This window comes from Carettochelys insculpta, chromosome 15, assembly GCF_033958435.1.
Source record: "Carettochelys insculpta isolate YL-2023 chromosome 15, ASM3395843v1, whole genome shotgun sequence".
In the NCBI taxonomy this organism is placed as follows: domain Eukaryota; kingdom Metazoa; phylum Chordata; order Testudines; family Carettochelyidae; genus Carettochelys; species Carettochelys insculpta.
In genome coordinates, this window is record NC_134151.1 from 29,409,484 (window position 1) to 29,429,209 (window position 19,726).

At 41.0% G+C, this 19,726-nt stretch overlaps 1 protein-coding gene across 3 annotated transcripts in view; it reads right to left on the reverse strand.

The window, feature by feature from the left end:
- Positions 1-19,726, reverse strand: part of FAM13B (family with sequence similarity 13 member B) — a 78,148-nt gene that overhangs the window by 56,270 nt on the left and 2,152 nt on the right. For all 3 annotated transcript variants that reach the window (XM_075010164.1, XM_075010166.1, XM_075010165.1), the window contains exons 2-4: positions 6,890-7,056; positions 5,543-5,733; positions 4,843-5,055 (exon numbers count right to left, since the gene is read on the reverse strand). In XM_075010164.1, coding sequence (XP_074866265.1) covers positions 4,843-5,055; positions 5,543-5,699 — 370 coding nt within the window. In that variant the 5' untranslated portion in view covers positions 5,700-5,733; positions 6,890-7,056. The remainder of the gene's footprint in view (positions 1-4,842; positions 5,056-5,542; positions 5,734-6,889; positions 7,057-19,726) is intronic.

The following is a 19,726-nucleotide window of genomic DNA, read 5'->3' on the forward strand; positions in this document are numbered from 1 at the left end:
GGTCTGGAACATCACAAATTAAAACTGAAAGCACTATTCTGTAAAAGCACAAGTGTAGTGGTACCACTTAGTAATTATGTAGGATTTGTAAGTCTGGGGAAAATGAAAAAGGAAGTAATACACCTATAGGATTTGAACCTATGTGCAACCAGCTACAGAAAAACAATTCTCTTTTGTGCAGTAAAACAGAGCTGGATAAAGTGGTAATACTTGCTTTTAACATACAACACACTCAATTTCACTTTAGACATAAGTTGGGGAAACAGAGCAGTGCAAAGAAGAAAAAACACTTTCCCACAAAAATCACAACTGGATTTGCCCTTAAAAAAATCTGTTTGCCTAAAATTTAGGGTCTAAACAACACAAAGACCTAAAGTCAGAAAGCACTTATCTATAAATGAAGTCCTCAGAATGTAGACCATGGATATACACTTCTGAGACACATGGCCTATGGCATCAGGGTCAAATTCACACTTCAATTAGTAAAGACACTTGCCTTCGAGGAACCACCATTAGGCCTGCATAGAACGAGCCTTAAAGGGTACATATGCCACATCTTGTTATATAACTGCAAGTTACGTTTACAGTGACAAAACCTACAGAGCAGAATGAACCACTTCAAGAGGGAGGATGCTACAGAAAACCATGTACCAAAACTCATTAACACCTTCTGATAATTCTGCTTATTTCAGTAATTGCTTTTCCTAAAGTTGTAATTGATCTATAATCCTGAAAACGAAGTAGTAGAGATATGCTTCTATTAGACATTCAAAATGTAAAAATGCTATTAAAAAACTCCACCCTCAAAAAAAAAGAAGAAAATCAATCTTTCTAGTAAATGTTGTGTTGCCTAGTGGCTTGAATGTTTAGTTACATCCAGAAAATAAAAAACCCACTTTCCAGAGCTTCATGAAATCATTATAATTTTTTCTTTTTACAAAGCACGAAATGATTGCACTCTCATCTGAAACACACAATTTTCATGCATGTGAAAAATAACTTCCACATGTCACATGTGGAGCGCATGTGAATTCACTCTAGATGAATAAATGAAATTACTCATTGCAACTCCAATTGAGAAACAATGAGAAACTGGGATGGACAGTTATAATGGAGAACAGAACTACAGCCATTCATTTTTCCCCCTTTACTTAACAGTGTTTGGTTACAGAATCTTCTTCTGCAAAAATATAAATACATAAAATAAGAATCTACAAGGTATACATTAATCATATGAATCACCACTAGCTAATCTGGTGAAGTGAGAAATTAGCATAAACATTGAGGCAAAACCTCAGTCATAGTAAAAATAATTTTTGTCCATAGCTGTCCATCTCAGTATCTCCTTACTACTATGGGACTGTTGCTCAAACAAACCCTATACGAGTGCCTCACCTTCAGGATATCCATTCAAATCTGGCCGAAGTTATTAGTGGCCAAAGTTTATAATCTCAGGAATATACTGGTGTCTATATGAAATGAGTTGGCATTCAGTTTCTGTCTACCAGCTATCCAGATAACCAATTTGTGGTCAATGTTTCAGTGAAGGTATCAGCTACACAGGCATGGAAACTGAACTACCTTCTCCCTTCAGCACTGACACAGCAAGTAAAAGAACAGTGCTAGGAAACTTGTCCTAAAACTACGCCCAATGCTGTATCCCTCTATAAACCAACAGAAGTTCTGCCAATAAAACTGTCGAGACTGTGCTTGTCATAGCACTAAACATGAAAATTTCATGTGTTCTAATAGAACATAAACTTACAAAAGGAAAAATATCACACTTGAAAAGAAAACGTATCATCAACATAGTGAGAAATCATGTCCAAATCATACAGATGGCACTGGGAACTACAGAAAGCACCAGTTATGTTCCGAGATGTGGTACAACTATGCCTATATACCCTTTGAGGAACACACAATGTGTTACTGATAGCAGTGCTGCAAGACAAAACTTTTTACTAGTCAAGTTATGAATTAACTCCTCCAACACAACACAGCAAAAGCCAAGACCCAGGAGAGTGGATACATATAGACAAAAATTTGGGAATTAAAAAAGGTGTCAACATATGTATATGGAAATTGGAACAAAAATGGTTCTATGACAGACAGAAAAAGTCCGCCATTCCATACTGATCACCACACCTTCTACAGCAGGGTTTCCCAACCCATGGGTGGCCACTACCTTTGAAAAAGGGTCCGCGGCTGGGCAGCTCCAGTAGTACTCAACTTCTTAAGTGGTTTAACAACTGTCAGGCAGTTAAACCAATCAATTAAATTGAATACTATTTCAGTGCTGCAAGGCAGGGTGAGCAGGGCAGGGAACTGCCTCTGCATGTGGGAAAAAAGGTATAGGGCAGAGAGTTAGGGAGTAAGAGAAGGACCAGCGCTCAGCTCAGGTGAGCTAAGTGGAGGGGCTGGGGTCAGGGGTTGGAAGGCTTAAGCGAGGGGGAGGGACTGAAAGCCAGTCAAGGCTCTGTGCCCCAGTTGGCTTCCAGCCAATGTGGCGGAGGGGGTCAGGGCTCCCCTGCCTGCAGCTGGGGTTCCCGCACTCCTGGCCAGGCTCCTGCAGCTGGTGCTTACCAGCCAGGGCTCTGCCCCAGCTGGCTCCCACAGTTGGCGGGGGGGTCTGGGTCCCATCTCCCACCTGTGACTCCCCTAGCCCAAATGACTCCCCTACCCACCTCCAGCCTCCGAATGTGACTCCCCCTCCAGCCCCTGAGTGTGGGATCTAAGCCAGGGGGAGCAGTTTGTGGATGAGTGTCTTTCCCCACCACAACTCAGATTAACTATAATAAAATAATAACACTAAATTTATTAACAACATTTTCCCATTTTCTCTGAAATAACTAACATGAATATGAACAGAGGTAGCCATGTTAGTCTGTGCTCCAACCAAACAAAAGAGCAGAAATGTAGCATTTTAAAGACTAATAAAATTATTTATTCAAAACTCATCACTGAAGAATTCATTTTTAGTCTTTAAAGTGCAACATTTCTGCTTTTCTGTTTTACTATGAATATACAGAAACATGAGGGGGCGCAATTTTATATTCTTGCCTCAGGCACAAAATTAGCTAGTTACAGCACTGTCACCCACCCCCAGCCCCCACTTACATACCCATTTTTGAATTGCCTTGGGTCACCAAGTCTTCCTGAATTGTCAAAATGGGTCCCCACCTGGAAAAGGCTGAGAACCCCTGGCAGGAATGGCATGTTACCTGAATCCACTAAAAGCGTCACTATGGAAGGTCTACTCAAGACCCCACCTGCCTCAGTGGGTAGAAAGCAGGGATGGGGAGAAGACGAAATGTGTTCTAGCCTGATTCTAAACTGACCACTGAGTGGGATTCTGTAGCCCTCCCCGAAAGTATGTATCCAACATCCCACAAATATATGTACAGGATTATTGGGGGGTGGGGGGCAGAGGGAGGTTAAAAAAAATGAATATGTAAATTAAACAGCTGCTTCACTGTCTGCCTACAAGAAATTGGTGAATTCCATCTCTCAGCCCATAGTTATATGATCAGAGCCCATTTACATGAAAGAGGAATTATATTCAAAATAAAAAGTGTATTGATACACATACAGAACACTAAAGAGAAATCATGGAGTCACTTAAACCACTTGATACACTGTAAGATCTCAAAATATGTGACCCCACTCTTACGCAGCTGACCCCAATCCATATAGCAATCCCCTCCTCTACGCAGCTTCACATTGTGCAAAACTCGCTTTAAACGTGAGTTTTGCACAATGTGAAGCTGCTGGGCTCTCGGGCAGCTAGGCAGGCTAAGAGCCCTTTCCCCTGCCTTCTCAGAGGCACCACTCTGGGAAAGTAGAAGGAAGGTTATTAGCCCAACTAGCTGCCTGCTGCTGTGGGCAGCCAGGGGGCTAAAACCTCCTTCCTCATGCTTTCCAGAGCGGCACCGCCTGACAGCTATACCGGTTCATCCTATTAAACCCCTATGCTGGCTCAATTCTACTCCCCCAACTCCCCCATGGCCCCAGCTCACCACCCCCCACAAGCCCCGGCTCACCTGCCACAGGGGGATCCCCTCCAACCCCCATGGACCTGGCCCCAAACCCTCCCCCACGCACCTGGGCCCGAACACCCACCCACCCAGCTGGCTCAGCGCACGCACAGGACTCCAAACCCCCTGATTCAGTGGATCCCCATTCAACCCCTCACCCCCACCCGACTCAATCACCCTGCCCCGGTGCAGCACCTGCTCAACACCCCATGCCAGCTCAACCCATCCCCAGCCCAGTTTGCCCCCATTCAATCCCCACTCTGTCCGGCTCAATGTCCCACCCCCACCCCCCCACTCTCCCCTGACCCGCAGCATGCACTGGGCTCCCAGCCACTGCAGGCATGCATGAGGCTCTACCCTCCCCCAGGTAACACCCCATGCCCGGTTCACCCTGCTCAAACACCCCCCCCGCCCCCGCAACTCACATCCCCAGCAGGCAGGGCTTGGGCTTTAACCTGTGCCTGGGGCTCCCAACCCCCCATGCACGTGCATGCAGGGCTCCAGCTCCAATCCACCCCAGCCATTACGCCCTGGCCAGGGTCAACCCCTGCTGCAACACCCTGGACGCCCCAGCTCAACTGCACCCTTCCACCCCCCTGCAGCCCTAACCCTCCCCAGGCTTAACCTCCGTGTCCCCCTGCAGGGCCCCAATCCATGCCCCTAAGCCCTCACCATCTTACGCAAAATTCAAGGTCGGTGAGGGTTAACTGGAATGCAACCCTCGCGTACTTTGAGGGATTACTGTATTTAATGATGCCTTAAAGCCACTCATTAGTACCCAAATCCTGTTCAAAATAATTATCTTTACCTTGAGAAAGTTGCATCAAGTGAATATGCAAGCTGCCTGGGATCACTGGCTCTGGAAGTTCTTGAAGAAAAAATCTAAGAAGGCTAATGGCTGAGGGTACATCTGCTTCTTTAACCAAGTCCACATCTTCTCCATTATCATATCTTTTCCGAAGCCATTCCACTGTCTCAGCATTCCCATTGACTTGAAAAAGGCCTTCTTGTTCCAGACCTCCTAAATATGTGGGAAGTTGCAAAAATAAATTCAGTGACAATTCTGTTTTATCTGATGTTTACTATAAATCCACCATCTTACAAATTACAATTAATAATTGTAGATTTACCATTAAACACATGCATTTTACAAGATCACGGGAATATAAGTTGTTTTCATAGAATCTCTCGGAAAACCAATCCCTAAACATGCTTATACCTAATATGAAAGTACAATAGCGAGATAAAATATTCTCCAAGTCCAAAAGATAATTTCTTAAAATGTACAGTACTTGGTTGGTTACAATTTCTTCTGTAGTTACATCTGATTGAATTCACAGTATTCAGAAGGTGTGAAACATAAACATAGAAATTTGAAACTAAAAACACTTTGACCCATTAAATCCTAATAGTTCTTAAGGCAAGAATAAAATATGAATATAATAATGCTAAAATCAAAAGAAGTTCACACACGTTCCTCCTTTAAAATACAGTAGACAAGTGCATACCATGTTCCTCGATATAGTCCACAACGTGGCGGACTATGAATGGAACCTCATTGTCTGGTTGCCCTTCCTGCTGCAGCTCATCAAGTGGAATTCCAAATATTTTGTTAGCAAGAACAGAGTTGCAGTTACTCAAGGAAGGGGAGGAACTCTTCCTCATATCTTTTTGCAGCCAAAAATCAAAGCTGTCTTTTCTGTCAAATGAAAGAAATTAAAATTAAGGCAAAGTTTATGATGGTGTAGAAGACTAGGCACTGATATTTTACATCTAAGTTTATTAGTATTTTAATACTTTCCAACCTTTGTTGGGTCACAAATAGGACAACATTTTCATTAAAATCACTGATCCAAGCATAGTAGAATATATGGAGATTGTTCCTCTTGATCCTTAACCTCTGTAGATATGTTCTAACCAGATCAGATTTATCAGCAGCAAAGCTAGTTGACAGCCAGGAAAATTCCCACTACTGGACAACTATTTAACACACAACTCACTTTCCAGAAAGTCTGATTTTTCCCACCCTATTTCTAACAGAGCTTGTTCATTCTGAATATAGTAAATTGAATTTCCATCCACCAACCCTGATGAAGAGCAATGCAGCTAGACAGGACTTTCAAAAACAGCCAGTACGAAATAGTCTTGTCTAGCTTTGTTCTGTCAACAAAGCTATATGAAAAGTTAAAAATTGGTGTTCTAATCTACAGCTACAATGGGACCAGAATTTCTATGGAATCTGAAGTCACTGCAGACTATGCAACTCAGCCTCTATGAAATGTGGCTTTGCGAAAGGCCTTATTTAATGTTTAAACTAATTTCTTACACTTTTAATGCCCGTCTCCTCTTAAAATATGTTTACTGAAAATTCCCATGAATAGGGTCTTTCAGGTTGACCAATGACTAGTCATATTAGTGTAATCCATATACCTACTGGGTGTAGTTCTCCATCTCATGGCGTGGAACTTAGATCACTCACAGAGAGAAAGAATGAGTATTCTCTCCACTGGGAGAGGTCCAACTTTTTTTTTTTTTTTTTTAAATCTGCAGACACATGGCAACTTTTTACATGTTCCAGGGACACAAAATAGCCCCAAACACACCCCGCCCCCCGCCGCATCCCATCCTCAGGTTTAAACCCCTCAGAGCCCCAAAATGCCCCCCTGCCCACCCCAGGCTTAAATCCCTTGCTCTAAGTACTGACAGTTACTAAAAGCATGTTTTAGATGTCATGGATTATCCTTACTCTATGACTGGGTTGTCAAACTAACTCACTTGACAGATCAGAATCCACAAACTTTCCTACTTCAATTTTTAGAAAACAAGACTGTTAACAGCATTTTAAGGAAACTTACCTCAGAGTACTTAAACACCCAAGTTTAAAAAATATTTTCTGTGCCAGCTGCCCTCACTGACTAAGCATTCTTTTGTCATTTATGGTTGTTTGAGATTATGGCAGAAGATCAGCCGGTAGTTCCTCATTGAAGAAGAGCAGAACTCGATCAGTACTTCAGCAGTTAATCTAAAAATGTGAGAAATATTGTATGGATGTTAATATTTTTAAATAGTTGCAAGTCTAAAAAGTGCATACTACTATTTCAGAGAGGTCCCAAAATAAACTGCTTCTGTTACCCTTGAACTCCATACTCTGGGTGTCCCTAATCTAGGAATAGCTCTGAAAGACTGGCAGGGTCAAGATGAAATAAATATGAATTTTAAGAACCAACAATGCTTCTACCAACTTGGCTCACATTCAGGAATACACAACATATGTATAATGGATTTTGTTCACGCAATAGTTAATTAAGATTTGATTATGTGCTGCCTTAGTTTTAATAAACATGAAATTTAAATTTAAAAATCCCATATGACATTCATTTTTCTTACACATTAATCCAGTGTTCAGAAACCTTTATCCCCCTGTGGCACACTTCAGCACTCGTTATAATTCATGGCACATTCAATATGTATAACCCAATCCCGCAACTCTCCTCCATAGCCAGGGCCCCCCAAGCCCCCCTCCCACTGCTCTAGCTCGACACCTGTGACTCACCAGAACCACTGCTGCTCTCACCCCACACTTCTCCCACCAAGCAGTGGGGCACATGTGCAGAGCAGCGGATGGTACTCTCTGTGTGCGGCTCTGAGACAGGCTAAGCGCCACTTGGCAGCACACCTGTGTGCCATGGCACAGATTGCAGAGCACTGCACTAATCACCAGGATGCAAACATTTCTGAGAGTCATACGTTAAAGTACACTCTACATTAGAATCGACACCCATTTTAAAAAACAATATCTGAGTTTAAGATTTTGAGTTAAGTCTTGTCTACACAGACACATGTATTCCAGAATAGCTCTGCATGTGGGGACACTGTTTAGGACTCAAATCTATTTATTCCAAATAATTATTCCATTCACAAAGTGAAGTATTTATTCCAGAATAATGGTCACTTTTCTTCCTGAACAGAATGTCCACACAGAGAGACATTCCCAAATATCTAGCACTTTAATAATGTGGCTGTCTAACTCTGCAATAGATATGCTGGTCAATTTCCTTGTCTAGCCATGGCCTTCTTGTCAGTTAAACCCACTGAGGTCAGAAGCACTTTGACTATAAATTCAAGCGAAAGGAACTTACACCATGCTTAGAAAGTCCATCTTTCATATCTGCTTATGGCTAGTAGTTCATGTGCATTTAAATCTTCACTCCAACTTCTAAAAAGGGAACCCAGTAAACGCTTTTTCCAACCACCAAAATCTGCTACTTAGTTGCTGGGAAAAGGTCAGGGTCCTTCATTATTTTGCTCCGATAGCCATAATTTTACAGATCTTTTTTCTTTTCAAGTCTGTCTCTGATGCTGTTCAGCTTTCCCAAGCAGCTCAACAGTGTGATAATTCTTGAAAGTGAAATCAAAAGGTCTTGATAATATTACTCTGCTGGTATTTAAGCTATAAGCAGCATGAGAGATGCTGGAGTTGTCTGCAACATTACAATTATAAGTATCAAATTATAATAAGAGTAGATTTTCTAAAGTAGACAGCTTAGAGGAATATTTTTTAAATTAAAGCTTAGCTCTGCAGAAACGGATGGCTTCAGTACCTCCACTCACCAGGGAAAGTTACGCACATAACACTAACTCGTAAATTTTTCCAAGCTCTCCACAATCTCCTTTTTGCATCATCTGAAAGTGAATGTGTGTTTATTAAAGCCAATTCAAAGGCTATGTCTAGATTAGACTGATCTGGTGACAAAAGCTTTTGTTGGAAAATATCTTCTAAAAGAACTTCTGTTAACAGATCACAACCAAATCGCCCAGCAGATCGCTCTTTCGCTCTCCACTGCCAACAGAGAGTAGACTGCCTGGCCGCTCTATCGACAAAACAGCCACCCAAAACACAGTCAGACACGGTTGCATGGCCAGCAATCCCTTCCAGGAGCCCCAGCAAGATGAAAGGAATTACCCCCCGCGGGACACCTATTCCCTGCCCATACTGAGTCGTGCCTACCTCCACGAGGGACAGCACAGCTGCTAGAGCAGGGCTTTGAGACAGAGCTCTTTCCAGCAAGCCATGGTGCAAGAGCAGCTCCTAGGCTTGCACTGACCTCACCCAGAAGCATTTCAGCACCTGCTGATGGCTGTCCTCCTCTTCTTCATGGAGGGCAAGACTAACAGCAATTTCAAGGAACTCGCTGTGGCTGCCAGATGGTCACACCTGGGCCTGGGCCCCCAGTTGCACACGTAGATCTGTGGGCACTGCACCAGTTCCGGCTGGTTAGACTGGCTAGTCATGGGGCACTGGCATGACCAGAAGTGGCTCCAGAACTTCCACACGAAGAAGGCCACCTTCCTAGAGCTCTGTGCCTGGCTCGCCCCTACCATCTGGGGACAGGAAATCTGGCTGCGGTCCACCATCCCCATGGAGAAGCAGGTTGTCACCACTCTTTGGAAGCTTGCCATCCCTGACAGCTACCACTTTGTGTGAAACCAGTTTGGTGCGGGGAACTCCACCTTCGGGACCCTCCTCATGGAAGTAAGGCACTCTTGGGCTGCAGTCCCTACATTGGGGGGTGGGCACTCAAGGGGGATTCTTGAGATGCAGGGTCATGGGTGTGAGGGCAGGGTAGAGCCCCAATCCTGGTGGACCATGCTGTACCATCCTCGCACATTCTCCAAAATCCTGTCTAGAATGAAAGGCTTAAAATGCTGTAAGAACACAATTGTGAAGTCCCCAGCCTACTAAACATAGGCTTACAATTTTCAGACTTACAGTAGATGGATGCTAACATACAGATGTAAAGACACTATCACCCTGAGTTTTACCAAATGCAATTGGAAAAGTGGATGATCAACGCTTTTTCAGGCATCCAGTGAAGAGGATGGTGATATTTATAGAAATTTGAAATTTCAGCATGCTTCAAAGCTGTTAGGTGGCATCTCTCTCTCAAAAAAATAAGAAATGAGCAAATGACAGTCCTCCTGGGCATAGTTGTCTCTGAACTCTCAGACATCAGCAACTTAGACATAATATTCTGCAGAATTCCTTTTCAGTCTTGTTAAAGTGAAACTGCATAAAATTTTCCTGTGGAGATGGAAACCTTTGAGAATGATCTAGTCACTTCTCCTGTTTAGCCAGAGTTCTTTGAACTATTAATGCTGATTCTTATAGATTCTTCCTTCTCCTCTATCTTATCACTTGCAGCATTTAGCAGTAAGTCAGACAATCTTGCGTGCGCCTGGAAAAATATATCCAGGACAAAGCGTCACCCATTTCTCTATATTGCCCATTTTCTGCAACATTGCAAGTGACGTTAGTATAAACCTGAGCTACATTTTTCTCATTCAGAATTTTAATTTATGCTCTAATCACCAATTTAATTTGTCATTTTTAGGTGTCCAAGACAAAGAGAGGTTGTTCCTGAATGATGCTGCTAAAGAAGTGCGAGAAGGCCTGAAAGAAGAGTGTCTGCTACCAGATTGTGTTCCAACAATGATTATGAAGTTGCAAAGATGGCATATCTACCTTTTAGAGTCATCAAACAATATTTTCTGATACATTTCAAATAAACTAAGTTTTAGCCAATGGGACATGTCTTGAAGATTCAGAAGAAATAGCTTTCTGGCTCTATAAAACGAGAGAGAACAAATCTCTTCAGCCTTCCTACTTAGCAACTCAAATATACTATTATTTCACAATAGACAAATTATCTATTTCATTGCTTAAATTCATTCAATTTACTACTTTCCTACCAAATGTCTTGTGTTGGATAAATCCATAAAAAGATTCAGACTACGACACTGATGTTTGTAAATTAAATGCTCATTACCAATTTGCAATATTGATCATTACCTTCCATATTTGCTTTAGTTACAATCATGAACTATCCAGAGAATTTGCAGAACCATGGGAGGTCAATATTGTCTAGCAGTGTTACCAACACTTGCACTGCTTACTGGGCTCTTAGAAGACATTTAGGAGTAAAATTAGAGCTAACCAACAGCACAGAACACTGAATGTCAGGACCGGTGGATGTAAATAAACTTTACGGGACCACAGTAAACTTGGCCAGACCCACCAAAAGTGGACATCCGTCTAACTAAAAATCATGCCCAGACCATGGATGTTACTGAACCAAAATGCACAAGACTAGAGAATTTCAAAGTGTACATGTACCATCAGTAATGTGAGTTTGTTAAAGGTGTTATGCTAAAAGCAGTTTAGGGGGAAAAAATCTCTCCCATTTCAAAAACACAAAAAAAAAAAAAACACAGATGTGTACACACTAACATGGCTGGAAATGTGTGGGAAGAAAATGCATTCTCTCCTTGTCATTTTAGGCCATAACGTAGAGCACAGATATTTTTCAGTACTGTCAAGATGTCCACAGATGGAGACTTTCTCCTAGGCCTAGCTGTTACCTTCCATCAAGACACTGAGGTGAACTCCCAAAGTTCAATACCACGCTATTGGAATCAAGCAAGAGATGCCAGGCTGGTTCAGAGTGGCTGAAAAATGTCTGGATGGAGATAGTCCCCCAAGATGAAAAAGCTCACACACACAGGAAGCTGCTGCACAGCAGGAACTCCTTTCTTCACTTCCTGCCCCAGAGAGGCTGCAATCCAGCCCTTGCAGGACCAGGAGATGGGGTGTGTGCATGGGGAATTCTCTCATCTCCACAGTGAAGTGGGGAAGGGAAGGGTGAAAAGAATCATACTGAGTAAAAAAGGGGCTACAGGACTGAGGGGGTATCCCTTGTTCTTCAGCAGCAGAACTGAGGGCTGACTGCAATTTGATTCTCTTCCCAGCAGGAGGAGCCTCAGTGTAGCTTGTCTAGCAGTGTAGAGAACCAGGACAGGAGCAAGAGGACAGCAAGAAGTCTCTGCGGGTGGAAGCTGCCTGATAACCAAGTAAAGCCCTCAACTTTCAGCAAAAAGTCCCAACCCTCCTAAAGGCCCTTGGCCTTTTCACAACCCCCCCACCCCCCCAAGGTTAATAGCACTGTTTCCCTATACCACCCCCCAACCACTCACAACATTTTGAATTTTTTTATATTTAAATTTCCTAACACAGGAAGTGAATTTTGGTTTGTGTTCAACAATAATCTAGATAAGAAAGAATAAGAACTTCAAACTTAAAATGAATTAAGTTACAGTCAAGCTACGAATGCAGTTCTCCTACATACCAAGATGTCATCTATGAGATTTGTTTCTAGAAATTTTAATACACAAGACAAATAATGTCTGCTTCATTGCGTTTCTTTCTGATGCACTGTATAAAAATCTGAGATGTTTACAAAAACACTTCAAAATTAAGTGATAGTAAAATAAACGACTAAAAAAGCCTGAAGTCTGGAAATATATATAGAATAAGTCTATGACACCTAAAGTAAATGTGCATTAAAAAGGGGAAATTTGCTTGTCATAAATTCAAACAACTTTTTTAGAAGATGGTACATCAGCCAATAACTTGGGGGAATAACCAAAATAAGCTGATGCAATATTGTCTTTGAGAATCTGTGGACAACCTGAAACAACAACCCGTAAGTGTTAACTCCTTTGTCGTCCATTAATCATGTCAGTGTTGACCTCAAAGCCTGACCATGACCATTTAAATGTCTGTATTACTAAATTTCCAATCAATCATTTTCACAGTTCAGAAGGGGAAGGGAGAAATTAGGAGTTGAATTCAAGAAAGACGAAAAAGGAAAAACGCAGCTGCGTTCCTAGACAGGAAACATTTTCCACTAAGGGATGTTAAATATGGCAAGATACTGAACAAATCAGTAACCAAAAAATTTAGTTATCATCCAAATTCCACCACTCATTTTTGTGTTAATATCTCACTGATCCTAAGCAAGAGTGCCACTGTGGGTTAGGAACCAATAGCACCCTGAAATGACCCCATCACCCCCATGTTACAATAAAAATGGAATTACATCCTCTTCAAAAAGGGTAAATGAAAATACTTCGACCTGATGTAACAGTTAAACTAAAATCTGCTAGCAGTCTTTTAGGCTATGTCTACACAAGAGAGGGTTTTGTCATCAAAACCTGGGGCACATCCATATTCCCAAGGCATTCTGTCAACAGTAAAGTGACAGAAAGCAGCACTTTTGACAGCCAAATCCCACTCCTCATGAAACATAATGCCTTTCTAACAGAAAGCCAGTCTTGACGTTCTGGGGGGGCCCTCTGTCCACAGACAGGGCTTCTAGGAAACCAGGCAGCCCTGTCTGCTGTGCTTCCAGTTAGCCATTTTGCCGACAGAGCGGCTAGGTGGTCCAGCTGCTATCTGTCAAGAGAGAATCGCTCTTACGATTCGCTTGGCAGTTTGACCACAATCTGTCAACAGACGTTTTGCCAGAAGACATCTTCCGACAAAACTTCTATTGACAAATCCCTCTAACTTGGCATAGCCTTAGTGGAAAAAAAACAAATGTGGGTTTGTCCTCCAACTCTGGAATACCTTCTATATTGTAAGGATACGTTCTACACAAGTCACCCAAAGATTACAATAAAATGCTAACATTGCCCTTAACATTTTAATTATACAAAAGTGAGAGAGTCCTCCTAATGTGACTAAGTATTACAGACTATTACAGTATTAGATGAAAAACAGTAAGTCACATTAAATATATTCGCTATGCATTTGGGTGAAATAGTGTTTCATTCTGTACTTGCATGACTTACTTCTATATTACAATCCTTCCAGAGTGAATCCTTCACTGTTCCATAGGAAAACAGAATTACAGACTTTCCTTTTTGAAATCTTAATGGTATTTGCTTATCTAAGCAAGATAATGCCAACAAGTATTCCACACCCACCAGTGAAATAATGTTTTTTAAATTAACTTTAGAGTGCATGAAAAAGGTAAGGACGTTGTACTGTTGATTTTATGTTTGAAAACTAAATACTAAGTTATGTTACTTACTGATCATTTTAAAGCATTTTGAGATCTAAAGATGAAATGTGCTTTAAAGAACAGATAGTATATTGTAACTATTTCCTTTTTGTAAATTATGATATTACCAGTAGATATTGGCATAAAATTGAATTATCAGGTCCCCAATTAAAGGCTTGTGTTCAGTTACAGTTGTAGATCCAGTGCTTTTCTTTGCACTGGTACTGAGTACAGGCACCTTAGCAGCCCCAGGCATGGGACTGGCTGTGGGATGGGGTCCGGGGAGCTGGCCGAGTACACAAAAAAAAAGCATGGTGTAGATCTAACAGTTTGGTCTACTTTTAAGAACTTGTTTATTGTGATGATCTAGGCCAAGCAGTGGTGCAAAGTCTAATCTAATGCATGGTTCATGAGAATTTTTTATAGTGTAATCAGAAATGACTGCCTCATCAAGTAGATGCTAACATTTAACCTTTCTTCTCTACCCTTAACCTGATGATTATTTAATTCACATACTCTAACTAGTTAGCTGGAATACGCAGGCTGTAAGGAAACAATCCTCAGTAATTTTGTGCAGCATCAAAATAACTAGAAATATCCACACTGATTATTCTTGTTCTTCTATTGCAATACAAAGTTAGTATCAATATATACACACACAAGACAATCTCTACTGAATGACTCCAAACATTGGCTTACCCTGACAAGAGAGTTTTTCCTGAATAACCAGACAATATCAGAAATTACTTAAGCCTTCTAATATACCAAATAAACACAAAATACTGTGTATTAGAATGATGTATAAGTCAGAAATAAAACATTCCAATACTGCCCCTTACAACTTACAGTGAGAATCAGCCCAAACTGGCACTTATGAAATTTGCATTGCAACCACAAACAAATCAATCGCAGTACTTTTAAATCACATATTAATAAAACTATACTTGTTTGGAAATAATGTTTAAAACAAACTAAAGGATGGTGAGTGTTTCTATACATATTTTCTTCTCTTTACAATTTAGTCTAGAGTCATTTGATTTTAAGACGATAAATACCTAAGTAGTTCAAATCCAGAGGAATTTTATTGGTATCTCAGCAACTCAAAAACAAGATTCCTATTTAATTTAAATCAATAAAAATGAATTAAACCACCACATATGCCAGAAAACAAAAGTGGAGGTTCTTGCTTGCTGATTTACACACACCACTAAATTGTGCCAGATTCCCTCCCTCAGAAATGGCCCATGCTCATGTGCAGAAATATAAAAAAAATAGTCCTGCTAGCACAGATCCCATCTCACTCCTAACAGCCACTAGTTAATAAATAAAAAGCCTTTTGTATCTTGTGTAGGAGCTAAGTATGTTTGCGTTCCTTGTCCCTACAACAGTAAAAAACAGCATTCCATAAAACAAGCACCTGCACTTACCACCCGTATCAGATAATAAAGAGCTAATAAACTTAATGGCAGTATAAAGAAAAAGTAACCTTTTAACAGGAAGAAAATGTCAGCAGAGCTTTGAAATTTGAGAGGCTCACATTGTGTAAACAAGACTATTTAATATTGTCACTGCTACAGATTAACTGCTATTCAGAAATCAAGCTATTTCACATGGCTTCCCACGACCCCCAAAAAAGAAAAGAAATGTAAGTAATGCACTTATAAATAATGTTACCCCATTATAGACATTCAGGATAAGAGGTAGGGAAGAAGAAGAAACAAACCAACTGCCTTTCCAAACATAATATATTTAGCTCTATTTTGGTTACGTCTACACTAGCATACTACGTCAAAGTAGCCTATTTCGACGTAAGAACATCGAAATAGGCTACTTTGACGTGCATCGTCTACACATCCTCCAGGACTGGTGCCATCGACGTTCAATGTCAAAGTAGCAACAGGGAACGTCGAAAGGAGCTGCCCCAGAAGGAAATGCGGAGTGTACACACACACACACACACACACACACACACACACACGCTCCCCGTCGAAATAAGGGGCCAGCAAAGCCCCAAGCTGCTCCCTTACAGGGCCCCTCCCAGACACACTCAGCCTGCACAGCACAAGATCCAGAGCCAACCACCGGTTGCAGACCCCGTGTACACAGCATGAACCCCCAGCAGCAGCAGCAGCAGCTGCCGCCACCAGAAGCCCTGGACTAAGGACTGCTGCACGTGGCAACCATAGAGTCCCACAGGGGCTGGACAGAGCATCTCTCAACCCCTCAGCTGATGGCTGCCATGGAGGACCCCGCTATTTTGATGTAGCGGAATGCGGATCGTCTACACATTCCCTACTTTGATGCTGAATGTCGAAGTAGGGTGCTATTTCCATCTTCAGATAGGAATAGCGATTTCAATGTCTCACCACCTAACATCGATTTCAACGTCGAAATAGCGCATGGTGCATGTAGTCACGATGCGTACTATTTCAATGTTGTGCCAGCTACTTCAAAGTAGCCGGCTCATGTAAACGCACTCTTTGTGTTCTTAGTACTGTCCAAGTATCACATATGAGCAAAGTTTTAATTAATATACTGCAGGACAATGTGGAAAGCCATGGAAAAGGGAGTCCAAGTTCAGAAGCCTGCAGGACAGACAGATTGCCATTAAAATCTTTACAATTGCTGCTTGCTAGTAATTTTTAAATATAAAAATGTATTGGTCAGCTTAAATTTAAATGAGGCTCTGGCTAACCACCTGCCAATGTACAGTTTGCAGGAATGGGGTCATTATCTCTACTGTAATGGAAATAATTTAAACATGCTGCAATAACAAATTTAATTTAAATTTGTCTGAATTCCAACACAAATGCTGTACTTCAGTCAAATATCCAGAACACCCAAAGAAGAGAGACTAGAACACTTTACCCATGCACAGATCAGGAACTATAGATTAAAAAAGAATATCAATTACCACAGCACATAAAAGCTCTTTATTTGGCAACAGCCAAAAAGCAGACCTAGATATAACTACAACATATTGCACATTTCTCACATTACACTGCTCCACCCCCGCACTGCAAATAAAGGGCGTACTCATTGTACCCAATTTCAAATGCATTTCTCTCTTTATAAAACTAAGATGACATGCAGTACTGTAGAACTATATTCTAACAGTCCAAAGTAAAATAAATAGAAGCTGTACTGAAAAAAAAAATCTGCTATTTGATCTCTGTGTAATCTCAGAAGAATGGTTCTGAGTTGACTGTACTGTCACAATTACCAAATACAGATCAAGAAATACACAGGAGTCCCGAGTTATGTGAGGGTTGCATTCCTGTGCATCCTCACATAACTCAAAATTCATGTAAGTTGGGGTGAGCTAGAAACCAGGTGGCAGCCTGGATCCCAGCTTCCCTGGGCCTGCAGGAGCCAGGTGCAGCTTCTCCCTGGCTCCCCCAGCTGGGGAGAAACCACACCACCTTGGCTGTCTGCCCACCCGGCTCCCCCAGCTGGGTGAGCCTGGCCGGCAGACAGGTGCTGCAGCACAGCTTCTCCCCAGCTGGGAGAAGCAGGGGAGAAGCCCCGCTGGGTTCATGCAGCTAGGGGAACCTGGCAGACAGACTACAGCTCTCCCTGGGCTTCTGCCAGCTGGGAGAGGTGGAGCACTTTCAATTTGCACTTAACTTGTATTAACACAAGTTAAACGCAAATCAAAATTACGCATACCAGGGGATTACTGTATTATATGCCAGAAATTGAACCAATCCCTAATTTTACCAAGGAATATACCATACAACTCAAAGACAAATGTGTTCAAAAAAGTGCAGAATGACATATTCAGTGAGAAACAGGCACAAAGGGGAGGTTGCAAAAGGTTATCTAGCATCTCACAAAAGTGAAATAATACTTAGATTCTAGGCTAGAATTCAACTTCAACATGAAAAACTACAAACAGATTATTCAGCAGATCCTTATTGGAACAGCATACAAAAAAACCAACCCCCACCATAGCTCTTCACATTCCTTTAAAAAACATATAAGTATGTTAGCAGAGGGGAATATAAATTGTTCAGAAGGTTTGCAAAAGCATTAAAACATGTTTCTAAAGAACAGCATCCACTCCTAGAGTGGCCAGCAAAAACATAACTGATTCTAGAATTGTATATCCCTTCTCTCAAAGGTATCACTTTCCCTGTTCAAAATCTAAACACGTAATGGCTGTGTAAGAAATTACTTCTCTCGACCTCCAATAGTGAGTTATTTCTTTTATCCTGGTGTTTAGCTGGCAACAAAAGTTATTTTGTATTACACACAAAACATAAGTAGTTTGTCATTCTGCACGGACCTCTCATTTTCACATCTGCAGCCTCTTTTTCAGAAAAAAGGATTACCAGGCTCATTCCCTTTCACAGCTTCAGTTTTGAAAAATTCTATTCACCCACTGTGTGGCAGTTTGTGCTGCCCTTCCAATGAACCTCATGAGGAAGCTTGTGACCCACAGGTAACGCATATACCAACGGTTATGTATTCAAAAAGAAATGAACTCCCAAAGGATCATCACAAGCCTTCCCACCTTTTTTCCAAGTGCAAGGCCTATTTCTTCAACTTTGTTTTCTGCAAGAAATACAAACTCTACTCATTCACTTGTCCAAGATAAGTATAACCGCATTTCATGAGACCGTAAAATGTGTTACTTCTATTCTTGCAATTGTGTCAAGAGTGGAGGAACAGATTTTGTGTCTGTTCTAATGACTTTTCATTATTTTTCCTAGATTCCCTTGAAAGAGGTGTGTGGCGCTTAGATTTTTAGGAAAATCATTCACTTAACACAGTATTATAAAAGAACACAGATCACTTTTTGCCTGACTATTAATGCTTGCACTGATATTAATGACACAGAGAATCCCCACTTAAATTTCAAATATCTGTTTCTGGTAGGATGGATAGCTTCAGATTTTTTCAGCATGACCACCATGAAATGTAGGGTTTTTTTAACCCTTTTTTTTTTAAATGTCCATTTCTACTACTTTTGCACAGCCTGGAGTATTAAAGGGGACAAAAATCACTTATGCAGATGAAATTTTTCAATCAGTGATGAATCCTAGATTTTTTCCCCCCATCTAACTATGTGAACTAAGGAGTGGTTCACACTGTACTTTCTCTGATGAAATGGTTCTTGGAATTTATGAAAAATCTTCCACAGAGCTGTCCAATAACTTTAGGGTTTTAATTAGCCTTATTTCAAAATATACGTCTTGACTATTCACTCTTGGAAGCAGTGTACATCAGAAATGGAAGAAGCTGATAAATAAAACATATCAGTTGCACCATTAATGCTTATAAGCCAACAAACCAGTATAAATTTTATTGGTGTTCTTGGGCATCAAGCCACTGATCTTCCTCTCAAAACTATGCATCTTCAAAAAGGCACAAATTACAATTATTTTCAACATTATTCTAAATCATAAGCAGATTAGGGGTAATCAAAACTTCTTAACACAACTCTTCAGATGTCTTAAGAAATCCAAGACTTTGGCTAACTTTTTTTTCTAGAAAAACTGCCAAGGTTAGTAGATTCAAAATGTAGAGGATTTTAGGTTTTGTTTTTGTTTTTTTTTGTTTTTTTTAAGTTAAATTATCTCCCATCCCAGACACCAGAAAATTATTCAGGCCATGCTCCATTTATTACTCTGCCTGAAAAAGACTAAGCAAAATTTCCAGAGGTGAGAAAGAAAGCTAAATTCATACACCAGAGCTTTGCTACCTCTCTCTTTCAAAATAGTAATGCAGGTATAGAAGTAAATCTCCCTGCTGATATTATAAAGGGACTTGGCTAAACAAGAAACA